This window comes from Maudiozyma barnettii, assembly GCF_903064755.1.
Source record: "Maudiozyma barnettii strain CLIB 1767 genome assembly, contig: KABA2_04, whole genome shotgun sequence".
NCBI classification, from domain to species: domain Eukaryota; kingdom Fungi; phylum Ascomycota; class Saccharomycetes; order Saccharomycetales; family Saccharomycetaceae; genus Maudiozyma; species Maudiozyma barnettii.
The window spans coordinates 390636-411575 of NW_024545241.1; the positions used below are offsets into that span (position 1 = coordinate 390636).

The 20940-nt window shown below is 34.1% G+C and overlaps 9 protein-coding genes across 9 annotated transcripts; 3 read left to right on the plus strand and 6 right to left on the minus strand.

Annotated features, from left to right (window-relative positions):
* Window positions 1-226: 226 nt before the first annotated feature.
* On the minus strand, window positions 227-1150 carry ASI2 (Asi2p; the record flags this gene model as incomplete). The annotated part of the gene is made up of 1 exon (XM_041550242.1): window positions 227-1150. The coding sequence occupies one exon, from the start codon at window positions 1148-1150 to the stop codon at window positions 227-229; it is 924 nt and encodes a 307-aa protein (XP_041406176.1).
* Window positions 1151-1534: 384 nt separating this feature from the next.
* On the plus strand, window positions 1535-2110 carry PGA1 (Pga1p; the record flags this gene model as incomplete). The annotated part of the gene is made up of 1 exon (XM_041550243.1): window positions 1535-2110. The coding sequence occupies one exon, from the start codon at window positions 1535-1537 to the stop codon at window positions 2108-2110; it is 576 nt and encodes a 191-aa protein (XP_041406177.1).
* A 41-nt stretch (window positions 2111-2151) lies between these two features.
* On the minus strand, window positions 2152-2991 carry NSG2 (Nsg2p; the record flags this gene model as incomplete). The annotated part of the gene is made up of 1 exon (XM_041550244.1): window positions 2152-2991. One exon carries the CDS (start codon window positions 2989-2991, stop codon window positions 2152-2154), a length of 840 nt encoding a protein of 279 aa, XP_041406178.1.
* Window positions 2992-3622: 631 nt separating this feature from the next.
* On the minus strand, window positions 3623-7099 carry MSB1 (Msb1p; the record flags this gene model as incomplete). Its single annotated transcript, XM_041550245.1, has 1 exon — window positions 3623-7099. One exon carries the CDS (start codon window positions 7097-7099, stop codon window positions 3623-3625), a length of 3477 nt encoding a protein of 1158 aa, XP_041406179.1.
* A 745-nt stretch (window positions 7100-7844) lies between these two features.
* TUF1 (translation elongation factor Tu) lies at window positions 7845-9167 on the minus strand (the record flags this gene model as incomplete). The annotated part of the gene is made up of 1 exon (XM_041550246.1): window positions 7845-9167. The coding sequence occupies one exon, from the start codon at window positions 9165-9167 to the stop codon at window positions 7845-7847; it is 1323 nt and encodes a 440-aa protein (XP_041406180.1).
* A 3538-nt stretch (window positions 9168-12705) lies between these two features.
* On the plus strand, window positions 12706-13098 carry ATP14 (F1F0 ATP synthase subunit h; the record flags this gene model as incomplete). The annotated part of the gene is made up of 1 exon (XM_041550247.1): window positions 12706-13098. One exon carries the CDS (start codon window positions 12706-12708, stop codon window positions 13096-13098), a length of 393 nt encoding a protein of 130 aa, XP_041406181.1.
* Window positions 13099-14314: 1216 nt separating this feature from the next.
* SER1 (O-phospho-L-serine:2-oxoglutarate transaminase) lies at window positions 14315-15517 on the minus strand (the record flags this gene model as incomplete). Its single annotated transcript, XM_041550248.1, has 1 exon — window positions 14315-15517. One exon carries the CDS (start codon window positions 15515-15517, stop codon window positions 14315-14317), a length of 1203 nt encoding a protein of 400 aa, XP_041406182.1.
* A 1269-nt stretch (window positions 15518-16786) lies between these two features.
* Window positions 16787-17602, plus strand: RPS30B (40S ribosomal protein eS30; the record flags this gene model as incomplete). Its single annotated transcript, XM_041550249.1, has 2 exons — window positions 16787-16789; window positions 17414-17602. 2 exons carry the CDS (start codon window positions 16787-16789, stop codon window positions 17600-17602), a joined length of 192 nt encoding a protein of 63 aa, XP_041406183.1.
* Window positions 17603-17963: 361 nt separating this feature from the next.
* LAS17 (actin-binding protein LAS17) lies at window positions 17964-20069 on the minus strand (the record flags this gene model as incomplete). The annotated part of the gene is made up of 1 exon (XM_041550250.1): window positions 17964-20069. The coding sequence occupies one exon, from the start codon at window positions 20067-20069 to the stop codon at window positions 17964-17966; it is 2106 nt and encodes a 701-aa protein (XP_041406184.1).
* Between the last annotated feature and the right edge of the window lie 871 nt (window positions 20070-20940).

Here is a 20940-nt window from a genome sequence, read left to right on the forward strand (position 1 = left end):
CATTTGTAAGGAGTGGGGAGGTACTCCCTACTCCGCGTGAACTGATCGTTTGCTTATTCTTATTGTTATTGCTATTGTTGTTGTTTTTTGTATTAGCCATTGTTTAATCTCCCCCCCCCTCATTCTGATGTATATTAGTCGAGAAACGTGGTGTTTGTTTGTTTGTTTTCCTTGTTTTATTGCAGTTCAAAACGTTGACGTATCTCAACTACCATTGTTATTGTTACTATTGGTCGTGGTTACGAGTATTTGTATTCGTACCATAATTACTCTCTATATTGGTATCATTACTATTGACATCTGGAATTAATACTAGATTTGTTACTAGTAACCTTTGCACACTTCTATAACGGCGTATTATAGTTAACGCAAGACAAAAGATGAAAAAAAACCCTGATAATGCTAAATACGTTGTACCACTTAATCCATAGATTAAATATATTGATATTACAATTAATTTAACCATAAGTTCATATATTTCAATCATGATAGTTCTAATCCTAATCATTGACAGTTTCATCAATTTTTTGCCAATTGGGGAACTATAATACACTATTATATTATGAAATTTACCTAATAATCCCATCACACCATTATCATTATATCCTAGTAGCATCCCACTCTCTCCAATTGGATGACTTACAACACTAGAATATCTCATATATATCATAATTTCTGCGACAAAATCATTCTCAGATAATGTAACTGTACTGAAACCACTTCTTAATATATTATAAAGAGAAAATGGAAATAATATCACCATTATAAAATAATCTAATACTAATAAATGACGAACCATAGATGCAAAATAGGATCTTCTAGGTGTAAATGATGGTGTGCTGTCACGGGGTCTACGCAGATTATTATTGGTATTATTTATGTTATTATTATTATTATTATCTCCTTGTCGTTGTAACTCGATTTCGAAAGTATTAATGATATCTCCTAACGTACGTCTAAATTCTATATTTCCTCGCACTATTGGATGTATTGCATCATTTGCAACTCTATTTTGTTGTTGTGATGGTGATGATGATGATGATGTGTTTTGTATATTTGATTCATTGTTGTTGTTATTATTATTGCTTTCAGAAAGACTTAAAAATCGCTCAAAGAGTATATCTTCATCGGATTCAGTAGAACTAGCCATTCTGGGGTATTAGTTTTCTGTGTATGTTAACCTGTGTACAGTTATATATGAATATGTGTCTCTTTGTCTATGTGTGTGTGTCTCTCTCTCTCTCTATCTTATCGTTTATCGATTGATTTGATCCACCAATATCAAAAAGTCTCTATGTCTCTCTGTCTGTCTATTCTAATTTATCACATTTCGCTTTGTCCTGATAGAATTTATCCTGTGAACCCTATATATATCCTCTTACCCTTAATAAACGAACCCTCAAACGCAGTTTCGCACTTTAATATGAAAAAAAAATTTATATACGTATTTTTTTTTGGGATGCCTCGAAAAAAGATAGATAATTAGGATTACACACAAGTACCAACTCTAATAGATATTTGGTCACGCACCGGTATGATACTCAGACATCATAATATATCATTTACATGGCTACTACTCCTTCTACTGACAAATTTTCTGTGTGTCTTTGCTAATACTGAAACATTTCAAGTAGCATTGCCATCTGGTGCAGCTCTTAAATCTGTAGGTGTGCTTTTTAAACCCACTGTTACTGATGACCTCACTATTTGGTCAGTAGATATAACATCAAACTTAAGAGATTTACAGCCTATTGTGTTAAATTTGGTGTATAATAGTGATGAATATGACGAATATGATTTGCAATTATACTCCTTTAAGATATGTTGGTCCGCTATAACACCAATATCTTATAAGAGTCAATCATTTACGGTGAATCACACTAACCTTACATCAACTAATGAAGTGGCCTATGATATTTCATTCATGTTTGAAAGTGATTCATACCCACCGATAGAACATCAGTCACCAATTATGATCAATTGTTCTATTAGTAAATTGATTTGGGGTGTTTTACCAAGTGAATTATTACCTACATTATTCATGATCTTGATTGTTTTAATTTCAACTATATCATTTTATAAAGTATATAGACACATACCAATTTTATAATAATATTATAGACAATATTCAATTTGATGTGCGTATATTTGTTAAAAGAATAAATATCTACCAAGTTTACCAAAAATTAAAAACCCTAAGAAATAAAAATCTTCAAAATATAAAAATTGAGAAATTTCATAACTATTTCTAATTATGGTACTATCAATATTTTGAAACTCTTGTAAACAACTTATAGTAACACCTATACTTGCTAACAATGACTCCATCAATAACGAGATGGTTCCATCAAAGAATAGCCACATCACAATATTTAATAGACCCCAAACACCTGCAGCTTGTAATGATGAGGACCAATCTAATTTACGAATACCAAATGCAACACCTAACATTGCATTGACAATTCTTAAAATGCCAAACAATGATGAGTCATCATTTTTTAATTGAGCTTTACTCTTTTGTAAGAAAATTAAATCTAAGATTGGTATCACTGATCCAAAGAGAATCCCTTCAATAGCATATATTATCCATTCATGTTGTAATAATAATGGAATATTATCATTAAATACCCATTTAATTATTTTATTGATCACAATTACAGGCTTCGATGTGAAACTAGAATGTAATTGATGATTGTCGTGTAAATTTTGTGAAATCTCTAAATAAATAATACCTGATACACCTAATACAAATAAACTGAAAATGAAATGAATCAATTTTTGGAATAATGTACTATTATCATTAGATAGTTGAACTTTATCTTGTGTGGATTTCAATTTTGAATCATTGACAATTTGATATAATGAATTCGATTCAGTTGGATTGGTAATATCTTCATCATATAATGAAAACAATTGTGGTTTGGTTAAGTTCGATATCGATTCAGAATTGAATATTTTATCCGAGGATTTACGACCTTGCGAACCAGACATCTTTTAATATTTCTCCTCTATTAATAATAATAATAATAATAATATACTTATAAAATTTATCTTTGTCTTTATTCTTTCAAGGACCTGTCAAAATCAGAAATAATTAGTATCTTCTTTATTTATATACTCGTTAATAGTGGCAAAGGGACCCCATTTGATCTAAAAAGCGATAAAACTATTATAGTAAACACCGCTTTTGGTGTGCGTTTCGCTGATTCGTTTAGCCCGACGCGGTGCATTTAGTTCGTTTGGCTCTTCACTATTTTTTATTGCCGTCTGACCTTGTTTTGCTCGATCGGTCAATCTCAAGAGGTGTGAGGTGACATCATCTATATCTCATTCTGTCAATGAACATAGCAGGTGATAAACGTTTGTTGTATACGATTCTCTTGAAGAGAATTTAACACTTCATGAAAAGTAAAACTATTCTAACTATATTTATACACATATGTATATTTTATTGTCTATTATTATAACTGTTGGCGATGCGACCTACAGATATTCTTTTAGGAATACATAACGGTACCCTAAGGTAGGTGCAACCTTTCAATGAATACTTAACCAATTTAAACGGATGTGTTATATATTTATTCAATTGAAACAACTTTTTTTTTGCCTTTTTTATTTTTTATTAAATACCAAAGTTACCGCTACGGATGTTATCATACAGCTGTCTTCTATCTTGTCTCCTGTTTGTATTACCGTGTAATTTATTACCACCACCATGTGGCATTTGCATAGGTATCGTATTTGGAGGTACGTTACCATATGGTGCATATCCTTGACCTGGCACACCTCCCATAGGCACACCTCCCATAGGCACACCTCCCATAGGCATACCTCCCATAGGAGGCATTGGCATTACACCTTGTTGGAATTGTTGGGATCCATAGTTTGGAGTCATTGGCATTGGTTGATTAAATCCATGTGTTCTCTGTTGAGGTGACATATGTTGATTAAATTGCATATTTGGTGATTGGACAGGTGGAGGCATCATATTGTACTGCGGTCCGACTTGTTTCTTCGGATGATTGTTATATTGCACCTGTGGTGGCCCCATTTGTGGATAACCCATACCATTTTGGCGCATTGGTGAAGATGAACGAACATTCGGTGCTGTCGGTATATTACTATTGTGATAACCTGGAGATGGAGAATTAACATATTGGTTCGACATATTTGGATTCCGCATTGGCGATGAAGAACGAGGTTGCTGTCTTCCAGGTGATTGTGCACGGCCTTGTCTCATTGGAGATTGTGCACGGCCTTGTCTCATTGGAGATTGTGCACGGCCTTGTCTCATTGGAGATTCATTTTGACGAGATGGACTCCCGCCATAATTATTGTACACACCTTGTTGAGGTCCTGGTGGCGGAACAAAATTGCCAGTGGGTACACTATTTCCAGATCTGTTCTTATTACCACTTTGAGGTATTTGAATGTTGGATGGCATTGGTTCTCCATGGGAACGCCCTCTTTCTTGTGGTTGTGATTCAGGTGCGTTTTGAGGTAATGGTTGTTCGATATTTCTTGTTGCAGGTATATGTTGTGCTTGTACCCTTTCTCTGTGGCCACCGTTATTGTCTTGATATCTATTCCCATTTGGTGGTTGATTATAATTATTATATCCGGGCATGTTGTTAACTCTCGTGTCGCTTTGTTTAGGTTTGTTGGATGTCTCGTACCGGTCATTAGAAGGTTCTTGTGATCTATATTGTCGGCTATCGATATTGTTTGATGGAGCGTTTGTAGCTTGTTGAGCTTTGTTTAGATTGATTGTAGAGTTACTATTGTTTTGTCTATAATCCAAACCACTTCTATCATGAGTAGGTGTAGCATCCTGAGGTGAACTGATCTTTAAAGATTGAACTGTACTGGATAATGATGCCTCCATATCAGGATCTCTAAGAGTAGAAGGCTTGTACTGGTCAAATTTCGTAACATTCTTAAATGGATCAGGAATTTCTGAATCTAATAATGGATTTTCCGCTATTTCGTCAGTTATCATATTTTCTACCATTTCGTTGATTTCTTCTATTGTATTTGGATTAGATTGCATTGTATTTCTCTTATTCGAAACTTGTTCTGATGGTATTTCAATACGTGGCTGGTTAACGGAAGGTGCAACAATCATATCAGGATTAATATCAGGTAGATCTATTTTAAATTCATCAGTTTCGATCGGAGGTAACTCGTACATATTAGCATTTGTAACCATTGGGATGATATCTTTGTCCGTCCGTTGCCCAGTCATGTTATTATTAGTGGCATCATTTTCCAGATAACCACCTCTGGATGGAATTCTGTCCTCATAGTTACTTGAAGACACAGATGCACCAACACTACTATTACTTTTTTTCCTCAAATTATGTAATGGATTCCATTTGGATATCTTATCGAACGATGTTTTTTGTTGTTTACTATTTTTGTTTAATGAGTCTAAGCTAATCGTGGTATGATATTGTCCCGTTGCTTGTGCAGATGGCATTCGAGTAGCATTTTCATTAGAACTTTTGAAATTATCGTATGTTCTTGATTGATCTCTGATTTTCGGTATAATGGCAGGTTCTTTTCTCTCAAGAGATGAAGATGATGTACTCTTTTTACTCTTGGCAGGTGAGGCGCTTCTACTTTTAGATTTTTCTTCATTTTTCTTATCCTTCAATTGACTTTGACTATTGTAATCTAAAGTAATATCACTCTCTTGAAAACAAACCCATTTTTTAAACCCATCGAATTCAAATTCCAATATTACGGATCTACCGAAGATTTTTTTCTTTTCGGAAGTTTCCTCATATGATAAACTAGATAACCATGTCCATATAAAGTAATCATCAATGTCTACTCTTTTCACTTGTATATTTTCTTCCAACTGATTGATATTTTCTAAACACTTTCTTGGAGCCCAACCAGCTTGGAACGTAGAATGTTTCGTCGACATAGCTTTCATCAATCTTCGAGATTCCTGTGACATCTTCCTACTAATCCCTTCAACGTTTTTCTTCTTCTTGAACAACGATTTCAATAATGCATAATCCTCACGTGCCTCAAAGGCGTCATAATCAGAGAAATCCAACAAAGCATTACATTTCTCCAACAATTGCCAAGGTTTCCTAGAAAATTGGTCTGTATATAATGTTACAAGTGGAATCGTCAAGATTGTCTCAGACGTGTATGCTGTAGAATCCTTTGGTGGATATTCATTATTGAATAGGATACTCTTTAATGCTCTTGGTAATTTGGCTGATTCGAGATCCTTAGGTACAAAACTCTTTAAAAATGCTAGTAACAAATGGAACATTGCATCTGATGCAGGAACCCATTCTGCTAAACCATCTTGGAAAGTATTGTTCACTTTCTTGTATTTTGGTAAGACGCCTCCACTGGCATTCGAATCAAAATCCAAGTTATTTGCAGAAGAGGCTATGCCATCATCTTTAGATGGTTTATTAAAAGCCCATATAGCACACATTTTACTTATTTTCCTTGCGCTCATTTTATTAACTTTAGAATTTGAAGCCAAAGTAACAATCAAATCAAAAAAATCATAGACAATAGAGGCATGATTAGAGGACTCTAAACATTGTGGCATTATTTCCAAAAACGCCTTTTGAGGATAATCCTTATCAGCCTCTCTATATTTAAACTCCAGATAAGCGTTCCATCCTATAATCTCAGAATTGGGTAATCTACACCAAATATACTTCAACCCTTGGAATAACGTCCATACTTCCGTCTTTGTAATGATTTTATGTTGCAACTTCTTATTCACAGGTTGCCCATTCCCCATAGGAAATAATTGATTCAAAAACTTTAATAACTTTTCATTAGTTTGTTCAGGCCTAAATGGAATCATAATATATTCAACATCTGCACCTCTTTCTTTTAATTCAGAGGTAATCAAATGGATTACTCCTTTAATTTTCTCCCTATCAAACTTATGGAAAAATTCAAACTCTTCATCCTCTTCTTCTTGCACCTTGCTGTTGTCTTCTCTTCTTCTGGGTGAGGATTGCCTACTAGACAAACGTTTGTTATGCTCTGACTTAGACGATGATCCGTCAGACCCTAGAGGAGTATCAGGAAGAGGCTTCACGATTTGTTCCATCAGTATATAAACAGTTCGACCTTCTTTATTCTAAAAGTTGGTATTATTTAGACAAATAACAATTAATGGAAGTGCACTCTCTGTATACAAAAAAAACACAAATAACGAACCAAAAGGTATAACAAGGTAGTATGAGGTGGTAAAGAATAAACAAACCAGTAACTACCTTTCTACTTCTAACTATAACCTTAATAGGAAACTTCTATTATCGTCTTTGTTCTTGAAGTAGTAAAAATAACTATAAAGATCTCTCTACCCACGAGATGACGTCTAACCAAATCAAGCTATTTACGCCTCTTCTCCATGTTTACATTTATTTTATATTTTCTATTTTTTTTTACAACAATTAAAGAAACTGTTCGTTGGCCGACATCAGTTAAAACAGCTGAAAGGAAAGGAAAGGCACTATACAGAAAAAATTTCGTCTTTAACTTCAACGCAATGAAAAAGAAACTAACAGACAGAGAGTGAGAGAAGGGCTCACCGCAATTCATAGAATATTAGACTACCTAGATAGATTAATTGGTGAATAATTTAGAAAATATATATATTTACTTATTTATGTAAAGTGAGGAATTAACGTAATAATATATTGTAAAGTATTTACAGAACTTTTAAAGTTAAGGGAAAAAGGTAGACGTATTAAATACGAAAACTGTTTTTTTCTTGTTTTGTTTTGTTTTTTTGAATTATAGTTATAATTTGTTGTTGTTTTTTCATTTCAAGTTAGTAACCACCATCAAATCTATTCGATGACTCTAGTGACTAGACCAGTACCTACGGTCTTACCACCTTCTCTGATGTTGAAACGTTGACCGACTTCCAATGGGGTAGGGTGAATCAATTCACATTCCATTTCGACATTGTCACCAGGCATGATTTGTCTAGAATGGTCCTCAACTTCCGGTGGGAACTTCATGACAACGGTGACATCAGCAGTTCTGATGAACATCTGAGGTCTATAGTTTTCACCGAAACCAGAATGTCTACCACCTTCTTCCTTGGTTAAAATGTAAAAAGAAGCTAGAATCTTAGTATGGGCACTAACAGTACCTGGCTTAGCCATAACCATACCTCTCTTAATTTGATCTCTTCTGATACCTCTTAGTAAGACACCGGCGTTGTCACCGGCCATGGCTTCATCTAGTTCTTTTTTGAACATTTCAATACCAGTGACAGTAGTTTTCAATGGGACCTTGTTGAAACCAACGATTTCTAATTCTTCACCTTTCTTCAAATGACCTCTTTCGACACGACCAGTGACGACGGTACCTCTACCGGAGATAGAAAAGACATCTTCAACAGGCATCAAGAATGGTTTAGCCAGATCTCTTTCTGGAGTTGGAATGTATTCATCGACAGCATCTAATAGTTTCATTATAGCTTTTTCACCAATTTCTGGTTCACGACCTTCTAAAGCACATAGAGCAGAACCCATAATAATAGGAGCATTTTCACCGTCAAAACCATATTGAGATAATAATTCTCTCATTTCCATTTCAACTAATTCTAACATTTCTGGATCGTCAATGGTATCCACTTTATTGACGAATACAACGACTTTTTGAACACCGACTTGTCTAGCTAATAGCAAATGTTCTCTAGTTTGAGGCATTTGACCATCGGTGGCAGCAACAACGATAATAGCACCATCCATTTGAGCAGCACCTGTAATCATATTCTTGATATAATCGGCGTGACCAGGACAATCCACATGAGAATAATGTCTTTTAGCAGTTTCGTATTCCACATGAGCAGAAGAAATAGTAATACCACGAGCTCTTTCTTCAGGAGCTTTGTCAATAGCATTATAATCTAAGAAATTAGCACCACCATGTTTAGCTAAGGTCTTAGTAATAGCAGCTGTTAAAGTAGTTTTACCGTGATCGACGTGACCAATGGTACCAATATTTACATGAGGTTTAGAACGATCAAATGCGGCAGCATACTTTACAGATGTGGTAGATAGGAAAGATTTAGTGACTCTTGAGGTTTGAGTGAAAATAGTCTTAGAGACAACACTATTCTTGAACAGGTTGGTTGACAACCTTGGCATCAAAATAGACATCTTATTATTATTCTTATTATTGTTGAGGTAATAAAGATAAAATAGTTTGTTTACTCCTTGTCTCTTTAATACTGTAATGAAGAATAAGCAAAGTTAAGGTGAATCACCAACAATAATATATGAATAAATACATATATACAAATTTTAATAAATTAATTTTAAATGTATCGTAGTTGTCAAGTGGGATTCAAACCAAACCAAAAGCAAAGAGACACCAACTAATGCCCAACCAAATTACATTTAACAGAAAGGCTTCTGGTGCCCCCCCTGTCGCCTCATAACAAATTTCAGGATAAAAAGCGACACGTCCGGGATTCTGTCACTAAATACGACCACCAAATAAGTACACTTTTCTGCCCTCAATTCCCCCCCCCCGGATATTTCAATATTGGAAAAACAAAACAATAATTTTCTGGGCGAAAGAAGAAGCAGAACTCTCAGAACCCTAAACGGCAAGATAAGTTTCTCTCAAGAATAAAGTTCCTATAATTACAACCCTCAATATTCTACGTTTTGAATGAGGCAGTCCGTACATGCAGAATGAAAAAAAGCGAGAGACCCCAAACAAATAAACGGTGCGTATTCGAAGTATCGGCTATTGATTTTCTGATTTAGTTTGTAGTAATTCGTTACAAATAATATGTTGCTCGTATCCTTTAGAAAAAGATAATACAACCCCGTAGGACCCTTCTTTTAACGATGGAGAAGGTTGCTTTTAAATGTTACAGATGGATAAGATACAACATTATTGGTCGCGTTAGTAATAAATTATCTATTGTCTCTATCAATTTCCCATATTTTTACCGTATTCGGTAACTAAATTGTATACATATTATATAGTATTTGGTTTTGAAATGAAGGGAGAGAGGGCTGTCTAGATCTGCATTGCAACCTGAAAGACGAACCTTGAATGATAATGATCTTTTCTCTGAGTATTATGTAATAATTATTTAATTTTTGATTTTTTTTATTAATAATATGTTTATGTGAAGTAGATATTATTGAATAAATTTATTAGTTATTAAAGAATTATTATATATATTATTATTATTATTATTATTATTATTATTATTGTTATTATTATTATGAATGAAATGACTGTGATGTTTGTTTGAAGTAAATGATTATGAGTGTGTGGGAAAGTAAAAGAACAAATAGCGGTGTTATCAAAATGAAGGTAGTAAAGTAAGTAAACCGTTATGACGATGATGAATGGACAATGATCGTGTTGAATAAAAAGATTGTATATCTAAAGCAAAACCAAAGATAGTATAGTATGTTTCATAAAGTTTTTGAAACACTTTTTTTTTGAGTATTTTCTCTTTGCTTTTTAAGCAGTTTTTTAATAGGAAATGAGACAAATTGACCTGTCTTTCAGGTTACATCTTTATTGATTATGGTAAATCCATGGTTAAAACATTCTAAATCTTGCATTTGCGTTTACGAATATAGAATATTTATTTGGGTATTCTTGAAATTTTGAAGTTTCTCTTTATAGTAGTAGTAGCAATCAATTACCCTTAAAAAAATTTCAACTTCCTCCGGGGTATTGTTGTATTATTATTATTGTCCCTTTAAAAGTTTTCTTTTTCTAGCTTCTAGCCACATTGTTTTCAAATTAATACAATATTGTTAGTTTGTAGGCGGAAGACGAAGGGAAAGAAAAAAGAGAAAAAGAGATTATTATATAATAACTTCGTTTTCCCTAAGAATAATTGGTGCATGGAAAACTTCTTTAGAACAATGAAAGAAAGAAAAGATTAAAGTACTATAATGATGAGAGTTTTTTTTTTGTCTAAATACGATTGTCATATTCCTCATCATCATATTCTTCTTCTTCTTCAATAATTGATAATCGCACAGGTAATTCTTGTTTCTCTAAATCAGTATCAAATGAATCTTTGTCATCATCTTCTTCTTCTTTATTATCATCATTTGATCTTCTATCACCTGCATTCATAAATACTAATATTATCAAAGCAGCAACTAAAATAAAAATGATAATAGCAATGAACCAAATTACGGTACTAACAATGAAATTTTCAAATTCAAATTCTAATTTATCATTCTGTGTAGCCGCATTTGAAGTTATAGTTCTTGAATTATCATAATGCTGATTATCAGCACCAACTAAAGAATTTAATGATTTGACCACCATTTGATATATAGAGATATATTTCTCGTTGCCATCAGTGGTTGTTGATGTAGCAGCAATTTTTTCAAGATTATGATCACACATCATCTTTATTTAATGGTTATGAGTATTATTGATATTATTATTTTTTTATTCTTCTTCTAAGATAATAATAAAAAAATAATAATTAATTAGATCACATATAAAACATTTACGAATAGAAAGAAAAACTTCATTTCAATAAGAAATATATTTGACGTTTATATATTTATATATATATATTAGTTTGGCTCTGCTGATGTGCAAATAAATTAATAGAAGAGTAAAAAAATAAAAGTCATCTTAGTTAGGCTATGCCTTACCTCGGTTACTCATGCAATGCTCGGTTAGTATCCGTTAATTACCTAATGAGGAATTCTTATAACATTCGGTCTAATTAAGAAATGTTTTTTTTTTTCTTCTTCTTACCTGTAAGAAACTATTTACACGATCTGCGTAAATTATTACAGAGAAAGAGAGAGAATATATGTGTATATAATTTAAGTATTATGCAGCCAAATGAGAAGAACGAAGAACGATTGAATATATTGTAGTTAGGGCAGAAAGAAAGTCTTATAGAAGGAATTGGACCCCCTGCTGAATGTCTTATTTTTCGCTCAAGAAAAAAACGGAAGAATTCTACAGATAATTTTGTTTATAATGACCGTTAAACGACCATCCGTGCATCCGTTCCGGTACAATTATTCTCTCTCGCACTGAGATTTTATCTTGAGACATTTTCTTTATTTTAATTGTTCACAATCACGTTTTTCTTTTTTTTACTACCCGTTCGTTAGGGTTTTACAAATGCGCAAAATCAGGCACTTTTTTCCATTCTATGTCCCCGACCCTAACTTGTCTTGTCGAAAAGAAATCTTTTTGGAATGTAATTCTTTAAACCCTATGTTGGTTGAGTTTTGAGACCTTCATTTTCTGCGCGGTGAAGTAGAAGTTACCTGCAGCCAATCATATTCAAGTATTGCGCGGACTCTACTTAAAAAACTTATGTGTGAGCGAAAGAGAAAGAAACAAAGAAATTTGGTTAGTATTGTTAGTTTGGCGCATAGCAGCAATTCGAAGGGGAGGGAAGGATGGGAAGCCAATCGACCAATACTGGTGAAACCTGGTAGAGTAATGGATTGTTGTTGGAAGGGAGAGTAATAAATCTTTAATCTTGATAGAATACAAGTGATTATTCCACTATTACTATTACCACTATTATTATTATTATATATGCAAACATATTATTATTAGTACTAATTTAATAGTTTTATATCCTTCTGTTGTAGTTTTTAAGTTCTCTTTTTTCAATAGAAAACACATTACAGTATACCTACAACTATAATAGAAATAAACACACTTAAGATGCTTGCAGTTAGAAGATCATCCCTAAACATACTGACAAAGACAGTTAGAACAGTTAGTCCAAGTACGGTCAGAGCATTTACTGTAACTGCTTATAAGAATGAATTGTTACAAGATCTGTTCTTAAAAGAATTGAAAAATACAAAGTTCGATATGGCATCTTTACAATCCCCTGAATCGATTGCTGAAAATGTTATTAAATTCTCAGCTCCAACCAAACCAAAGATTCCTACTTTAGAAGCTGCTCAAAAGGATACTTTACAAGACTACATTAATGAAAACGTTGAAACTTCATTGGATACTGCTGCAGACGCTGCTGCCGTACAACAAGACGTTGCTCAAGATGAAGATTGGTTAGTCATTGAAGATGAACCAGAAGAATCTCACCATTAATTGAAAGTTGATATATATAAGCAATGAAAATGGTATTCATTCATACGTGTCATTGACTTGTGTATATATTTTTTCTCTCACTCAATCTCTATCTCTCTCTCTCTCACTCAATCACTAACACACACGCCCATTTCAACTACGCTATAATATCCCCTGAACTATATGCTTAACTCTTACTTTTTTTATTTCTATGGAACGATAATATTCCAAAATCAACCTTACGTCTACTCATACATATATATATATATTAGGACGCATATTGACTAAGTTTTAAAGCGCATCACGTTTGTGGTATATATTTTATGTTTAAATAATCTAAATATTCAACCTTTAACTTTTTTTTCATTCTGAAGTTTAATTAAATTAAATTACCATTGTTTCTAAACTATTTGCAAACACGTACGACATGGATTCATGTAGTGTAAGGTCCATATATTTATATATTCTTTCTCTAATTTAAATGTTAGAAAGCTTATGTTGGACATCACACGTCCAATAAACTCTGACCCTAACTGTAATTTCTGCCGATTATTGTCTGTTTGCATTTTTGGTATGGCATGTTCAACGAGTCCCCCATTCATTCACCGCGCATCACCTTTATCGCATCTCGAAGAGAGAGAAGATGGAAAAAAAAAAGCTAACAAAATATTTAAATAGAGGCACCACTGGGAAGTTTTGTCTTTCTTTTAAAAAACCTATTTATTACTTACTTCCTCTAAACTATACTACCAAATATATTATGATCTATACACTGATATTAGTAATATAGACGAAGACAAACAAACTGGTACAACTATATGGTCAATGTTAACGATACTCCCAAAAACAGATGTTTTTAATAAGTGTGTTCATGGTATGCTTAGTTTTTTTTTGGATTATCGTATATATTGTCGTATGAAGTACTTTCACAGCCTTGTGCCTCGCTCGATCACGAATTTCTTCAATATTGTGATCTTGAGCTGGATGATCAAGGAGAGTAATTTCTCTTCTTTACGATTTTTAATAGGCTAGAATAAACCACAACAGGAATTCTTTTTTGAGTACGAGGGTATCGATCAAGTTGTCTCACGATACTTTTTTTATTATCGTAATTTAAGAATACCAAATCATTATCAACAATTTTATAAGTGTCTCGTTTTATTATTGCACTTTCTTGTAAATTTTAAACTAGTTCGTGAAAATATGTATGTATGTATGCATATATGTAAAAAAAACACTAGTTAGAGTGTTCTTTAGCAAATTCAGTAGCGAATTTAGCTAGTTTTTCAACACTTTGTACACTGACGGCATTGTAAATCGAGGCTCTGAACCCACCAACTGAACGATGACCCTTAAGACCTGTCAATTTTAGAGCAGCAGCTTCCTTTAAAAATAATTCATCAAGACCTTCTTTCTTCAATGTAAATACAACATTCATCTTGGATCTGCATTTAGGGTCCACAGGCAAGTTGTAAAAATCAGGACAAGCATCCAATGCAGTATATAGTATATTTGCCTTACGTTCGTTTTCTTTTTGTTGATGTTCGACACCACCATGTTTCAACAAGTTTTGGAACACTAAATCCATAATACGTAAAGTGAAGATTGGAATAGTGTTATAAGCTGAGTTATTCTTAACTACGATTGGGTAATCGAAAGCAATTGGTGTTACAGGAACATTCAATTTAGCCAAAAGCGCATCATTAGTCTCTGCTTTAGAAATGTTCTCTAAAATGGATTTCTTAATGATATATAAAGTTAACCCAGCTAAACCAATATTCTTTTGAGCACCAGCCATAATGACACCATATTTCGAGATATCTACTTTTCTTGATAAGATATCACTGGATAAATCTGCAACGATTTCAATATCATCACGATCTTGAAGACATTTTGGTAAACTTGGGAATTCGACACCATGTACAGTTTCATTCTCACACAAATAAACGTATGAATATTTCTTACCTTTAATCTTATCACTCCATTGAGATTCTTCTGGAATATTACCGTATTTACCATTAGCATCGAATTTTCTTGAGTCAAAGATGATCTCAGTAGATAATCTTAATCTAGCAGCTTCTTCTTCTGCTTTTTGAGACCAAGAACCAGTGACTAAATACCCACCTGGTGCAGTAGTTCCAGTAGCACCGACGTAAGCAGTCATTAGATTAGTAGCCAATGAAGAGAACCCAGTTGTACCACCACCTTGCATGTAGAAGACTTCATGAGTCTCTGGAACGGCTAGCAATTTACGCAAATCTTCTTTTGAAGAGTTAATGACTTCGGTAGCGTCCTTTGAACGATGAGAAATTTCACCAATACCTAAACCTACATCATTATAATTGATAAGATCCATTGCAGCTTGTTGCAAGACATTGGTTGGTAGTTGCGCAGGACCAGCACCAAAATAGTTTGGTTCTTCTCTATCTAATTGAGACATAATTTGTTGTTGTTGTTTTTCCTTTAAGGTTGAAATTAATTGTTTGTATATAGTTAGCTATAATAATTGAAATTCTTATAAGAATGAAACAATTCGGCAACAAATTCCCCTTTTCCAATATACCTTTCTTCTCTCTATATATATATAAGAATTTAATTACAGATGAGCAATATTATTGTTGTTAAACCAATACATTTCAAGAAGTAAATCAAACAGACTAGTCGATTTCAATGATCGCAAAGCCAATGAGGCTACCATTCATTATTATACTACAAAGTTCATAAGATTAACGTGGCACATGAGGAGTTGTAACGTGTGACTGCAAATGAACTATACAGAGACGAAGAGAAAAAGAGTCAGAAATCTTATGAAATCTCGTGAAATCTTTCAATCAAACCAAACGTGGTTTACCCTCTTTTCTTCTCGTCTCTCGTCTCATCCCTCCCCCACCTCTTTCCTTTATAATATGAGTCAACTAGCGTGGGATAATAATCCAAACGCCTCTCTTTTTTGTTATGAGCAAAAAAACCGAACGTTTCTGAGTGACGCTAAATAAAAAAGGGGACCAGGAAAAGCCGCGCACACCTTCATTCGTGACGGCCCTGGTTCTTTTTGATATTTTTACCATCGTCCAGTGCTGTGGCAATAATATATTGTATGTGCGCGTGGATAATTTGGTATATTTCTCGTGAATTTGCTAAGAAAATAAATGAAGAAAAATTGGTGTTGATTTTATTTTCAGAAGTTGTGACTGTTTCTTAGAATTGGACATCCGTGCACCCTTTCCACATCCGTGCATCCATCAATGATGATATTTTCTTTTCAATTTTGTTTTTGTTTTTTGTTTCTGAGCGATTCTTGAGAGGGTCGCTTTAATATGCGCTTGTTTCTTTGTACGGTGTATTACCTGCCGATCAGTATTTTTTTCATTAACCTTGAATTTTTCAGAAAATTATCATAATATTATTACATGGAAATATGGGAAGAAATTGAATATTATCTCATCTTTAGGAATAGAGGCGGAAAGGGCTGTTTAGCAAGTGCAATATGATGGGTGTAGTTAGTTTATTCAGATAAACCTCATATTGTGTGTGAAGCTATGTAGTTTCAATAAACACGAATTCATGATACTACCGTAAAGTGTTATTGAAAGTAGTATATTAAATAGTTAAAGGTTATATAGTATATAAGATCTTATTACGTATATTATAACTTTCAGTGTTGTCATTTTATTCAAATAAAAGAAATACATATACAAGTAAAGGAAAAATGGTATGTTACTAGCATCTATTGATAAAATTTAAGTTGGATTAGTTATAGAAAAAATGAGGAATTGAATTAAAGATTAGAGTTTACATGAATGATTGAGTTATCTGAAAGCATAGTTACTATTCATTGAAAATAATGAATGTTTATTGATGTATATTAGACTAGAATCTGCTAAGACGGAAATGTTAGAAAATATGACGATTGTCAGAAAAATTTTATTATAATAATTAGGAAAACTTATGGAAGGTGTGTTTGATTCTTAATTAAGATCGTTAATAATGAGTCTCAACTGAGTAGAAATATATCAATCTTTATTTTTGTTATTGTAAAGAAGTGTGATTAAATGAATGAGTGAAAGAATAACATCATAGCAATTCATGGAAAATTACTATTAAAGTTATTATTGATTATTGAAATATATATATGTATCAATTCTGAATGGTTTATTTGTCCCTTTCTACAACTGTGTCTTACTTATTTCCTATGTTTGAATATAGTTTACTAACAAATATCTTTTACAATCCTCAATCACAAAAAAATGTAAAAAATAATGGTTATTACATACAATACTTTTATTTTTTTATTCTTTGTTATGAGATATGTGAATTCTTCAAATTTTTAATACAGGCTAAAGTTCACGGTTCCCTAGCTCGTGCTGGTAAAGTTAAGTCCCAAACTCCAAAGGTTGATAAAACTGAAAAGCCAAAGAAACCAAAGGGTAGAGCTTACAAGAGACTACTTTACACTAGAAGATTCGTTAATGTCACTCTAGTTAACGGTAAGAGAAGAATGAACCCAGGTCCATCCTCTCAATAAGCGGTTTTAAAATATACTTAATAAAGTTAATTTACATATGTGTTTTTTAAAAAAAGAAATACATTTTATTAAATTATATACATATCTATAGAATATTTTAAATCTTTTCAATCTGTTTACACATGTTATTTTATATTTGTTTCGTTATTTATAGCACATATGTCATTATATATCATATTTCATCCATATAATGAAAGAGGGAATACTAAAATAAATATTAACAAGGTTGAAAGTACTTATATCTTACTGTCTTTTTTATTTGATATGCACTAGTGATTACATACGTAGATACAATTGTACCCCCTTCTTTATCTTTATCTTTATATTTATATTTATATTTATGCAATATATGCAACTATTCTTACCAATCGTCAGCATTTTCATCTTCATCACCAGCTCCGACTTTATTCTTTCTTTTACTTAATGCAGCTGCAAGAGCATCTGCTAATGAACCACCTGGTCCTCCACCAGGAGGTCCACCAGGAGCGGAACTCGATGTGGTTGTGACTGGTTCACCCTTGGACTCTTGTAATAATACAGATGGTCTATCTAGTTGAGATTTATCCACTTTCTTTAATGCACCAATACCACCGGCGCCCCTAATAGATGCCAATAAGGCATCTCTATTATTGTCTCCTGTAGTCTCCGGCATGCTCGTACCTGGAGCACCCATTGGAGGTGGTGCAGGTGCTGGTGGAGGAGCACCAGCCTGAGGTTGCGTTAGGAAAGCAGGTGGGGGTGGAGGAACACCAGCTTGAGGTTGTGTTAGGAAGGCAGGCGGTGGTGGAACAGGAGCTGCCGGAGTTGCGCCAGCGCCCATCGCTTGAGGCATAGGAGGTGCAGGAGGCATCACAGGTGCAGGAGGAATGGCTTGAGCCTGATGCATAGCCGGTGCAGGTGGCGGTTGTGGAATAGCTTGGGCCATTGGTTGTGGCGGTGGTGGAATTTGCATACCGAAGGATGTCGGTGGTGGTGTTGGGGTCTCCATGCCTGTATTAAATGTTGTCATAGGAGGTGTGGCCACACTTTGAGGTTGAGTCATTCCAGGCATTGCATAGCTCATATTATTAACTGGAGACATACCAGGTACTGGCATAGCCGTTCTAGGTGGTAGAGTACCAGGTGGTGGAGATTGCGCAATTGTATTGGTTCTGGCTCCACCCCTTGGAGGTGGCGGTGGAACAGGTCCCCTCCTTGGCGCAGGTGGCTGTATTGGTGGCCTATTATTATTAATTGCGGCCATGCCACCCATGGGAGCAGGTACACCTCCATGTCTGTGTGGAGGTGGAGGAGGAGCAGGTCCTCTTCTAGGTGGGGGAGGTGCTGGTGCGTTGGAAGCTCTAGGTGGTAATTGGGTTCCGAATGGAGCTGGTCTTTGAGCTTGGGCTCCAAATGCAGGTGGTTGTGGAACACTTCTCGGAGGTAAAGGCACAGAATTTGGAGCCATCCCTGGTACTTGTGGAAGTGGTCTACTATTTTGTATTGCGGCCGCGTTACCAAATGATGATGGTGGAAATTGGGTTGGTTGAGCCATTGGTGGGATTGGGAATGGTGTAGTAGATTGTTGTTGAGTAGGTTGCGCTACAGGTATTGGGAATGGATTATTTGATTGTGGCTGAGTAGTTGTCTGACCCGGTAATGGTGGAGCTTGTCCCGTTGGATGAGCAAATTCTGCAGGTAAAGGCGGAACACTGTGTTTTAGTATTGGCGCAGTATTATTAAATTCTTCTGCTGTACTTGGTGGTGAAGCTTCCCTAGTATCTTCTTCACTCTGCGGAATGGATGATGCTACTTCGTCGTTATTCCCTTGCATATCGTATTCGTCATCATCGGAATAATTCTGATATGAGTTGTAATCATTATCGTCATCATCGGCAGAATTCGTTGCCTCAGCTGATGGTGGAGGAGGTGGAGGTGCTTTTTTCCTTGTTTCCGGAATATGTTCTGCATTCTTATAATTATATCTTTTCCTTTGATCGCCCATTATAGTTTCACCTCTTGGACCTTGTGTTACATGTTGAGCTTTCTCCTTTGTTACTTTCTTTTTCATTGCAATTGCATTCTTATTCATCAAAGTCTTTCTTGAACCATACTTTTCACGTTTTTGAACTCTCTTTAAGAAATGTTGTGCTTCATTAATGTCCACAAATAAAAACCCAGCAAAACAATCTTCCATTTCAAAAGTATGAAAGAATGTACGATCTTGATAATATTCAAACCCTACATAAAGTTCTTGATCCCAAATGATCCCTCTATGTCCATATATATCGATCAATTTTAAGAAAAAAGTGTTCCCGACTAAATCATCAACTAATACAAGGGCCCCTGAGAGACCGGTGTATTTCCATTTATTATGATCAGGGTATGCGATGTATAGTCTGGCAATTGCAACGTCCAGGATCTTGTTCGAGCCCTTTGGTAGAGCTCTCTTAATGATTTCTTTATCCTGCGTGGATAGGAGACCCATATTTCTAGGTTTATCGTTATGAACCTTTTAAAAAATTTATGAAGAAATGTAAAGTCAAAACTATAACCTTGATAATAGAGTCGTTGTTGTAGGTTGTATAACGTTGATTATACTCAAATAGAGATGAAAATGTTTTCTTTACAGAAAAGTCTATGTGTTTTTATTGGTATTACTAGTTTTTGCAGCTTATACTGTAAATTTTTGTTTTAAGTTTCGAAATGACTATAAGCGGTTACTCTATCTGTATGAGGAACTTCATCAGTAGTAACGGTTAACCCCTTTCAGAGTAGGATCTTTAAGAAAAAAGACCAAAAAAAACGATATCGCTTGTAGCTGTCGTCGAAAGTGATACTTAAAGTAACGGTATAACTAAAACTAATAGAAACAACAATTGCCAGATTAAAAATGAGGAAAACTTTGAGAATTTACTATCCATTTAATGAATTGGCTTGTATAAGTAAACATAGAAAAAATTCATTACATCTATTCAAGAATGTAGCCCTGTCAAGAAATGTTTCTGCTTTAAGCTATAATCATTAAATGTCGAAATCAAATTAGATGATATAAAATGTAACACGTATATAATTGTGAAAAATTGTCAATTATTCATTAAATATTGGTACGGTCATTCGCTGGAGTTGTTGAAAAGAATAATAAAAGGGATGGTACTGAAGTATTAATCTTATTATTTTAAAAATTTTACTTTTGGTATCTACCAAGGAACTTACAAGAATACCTCAGAATGTAAACAAAAAAACAAAAATGATAATTCAATATTTTCCAAGATTTCTAACCCAAACCGACCCAAGATCTCCTACCATGGTAATATAATCATTCATTAAGAATAATACTTTAACCGTTTTAATCTCCA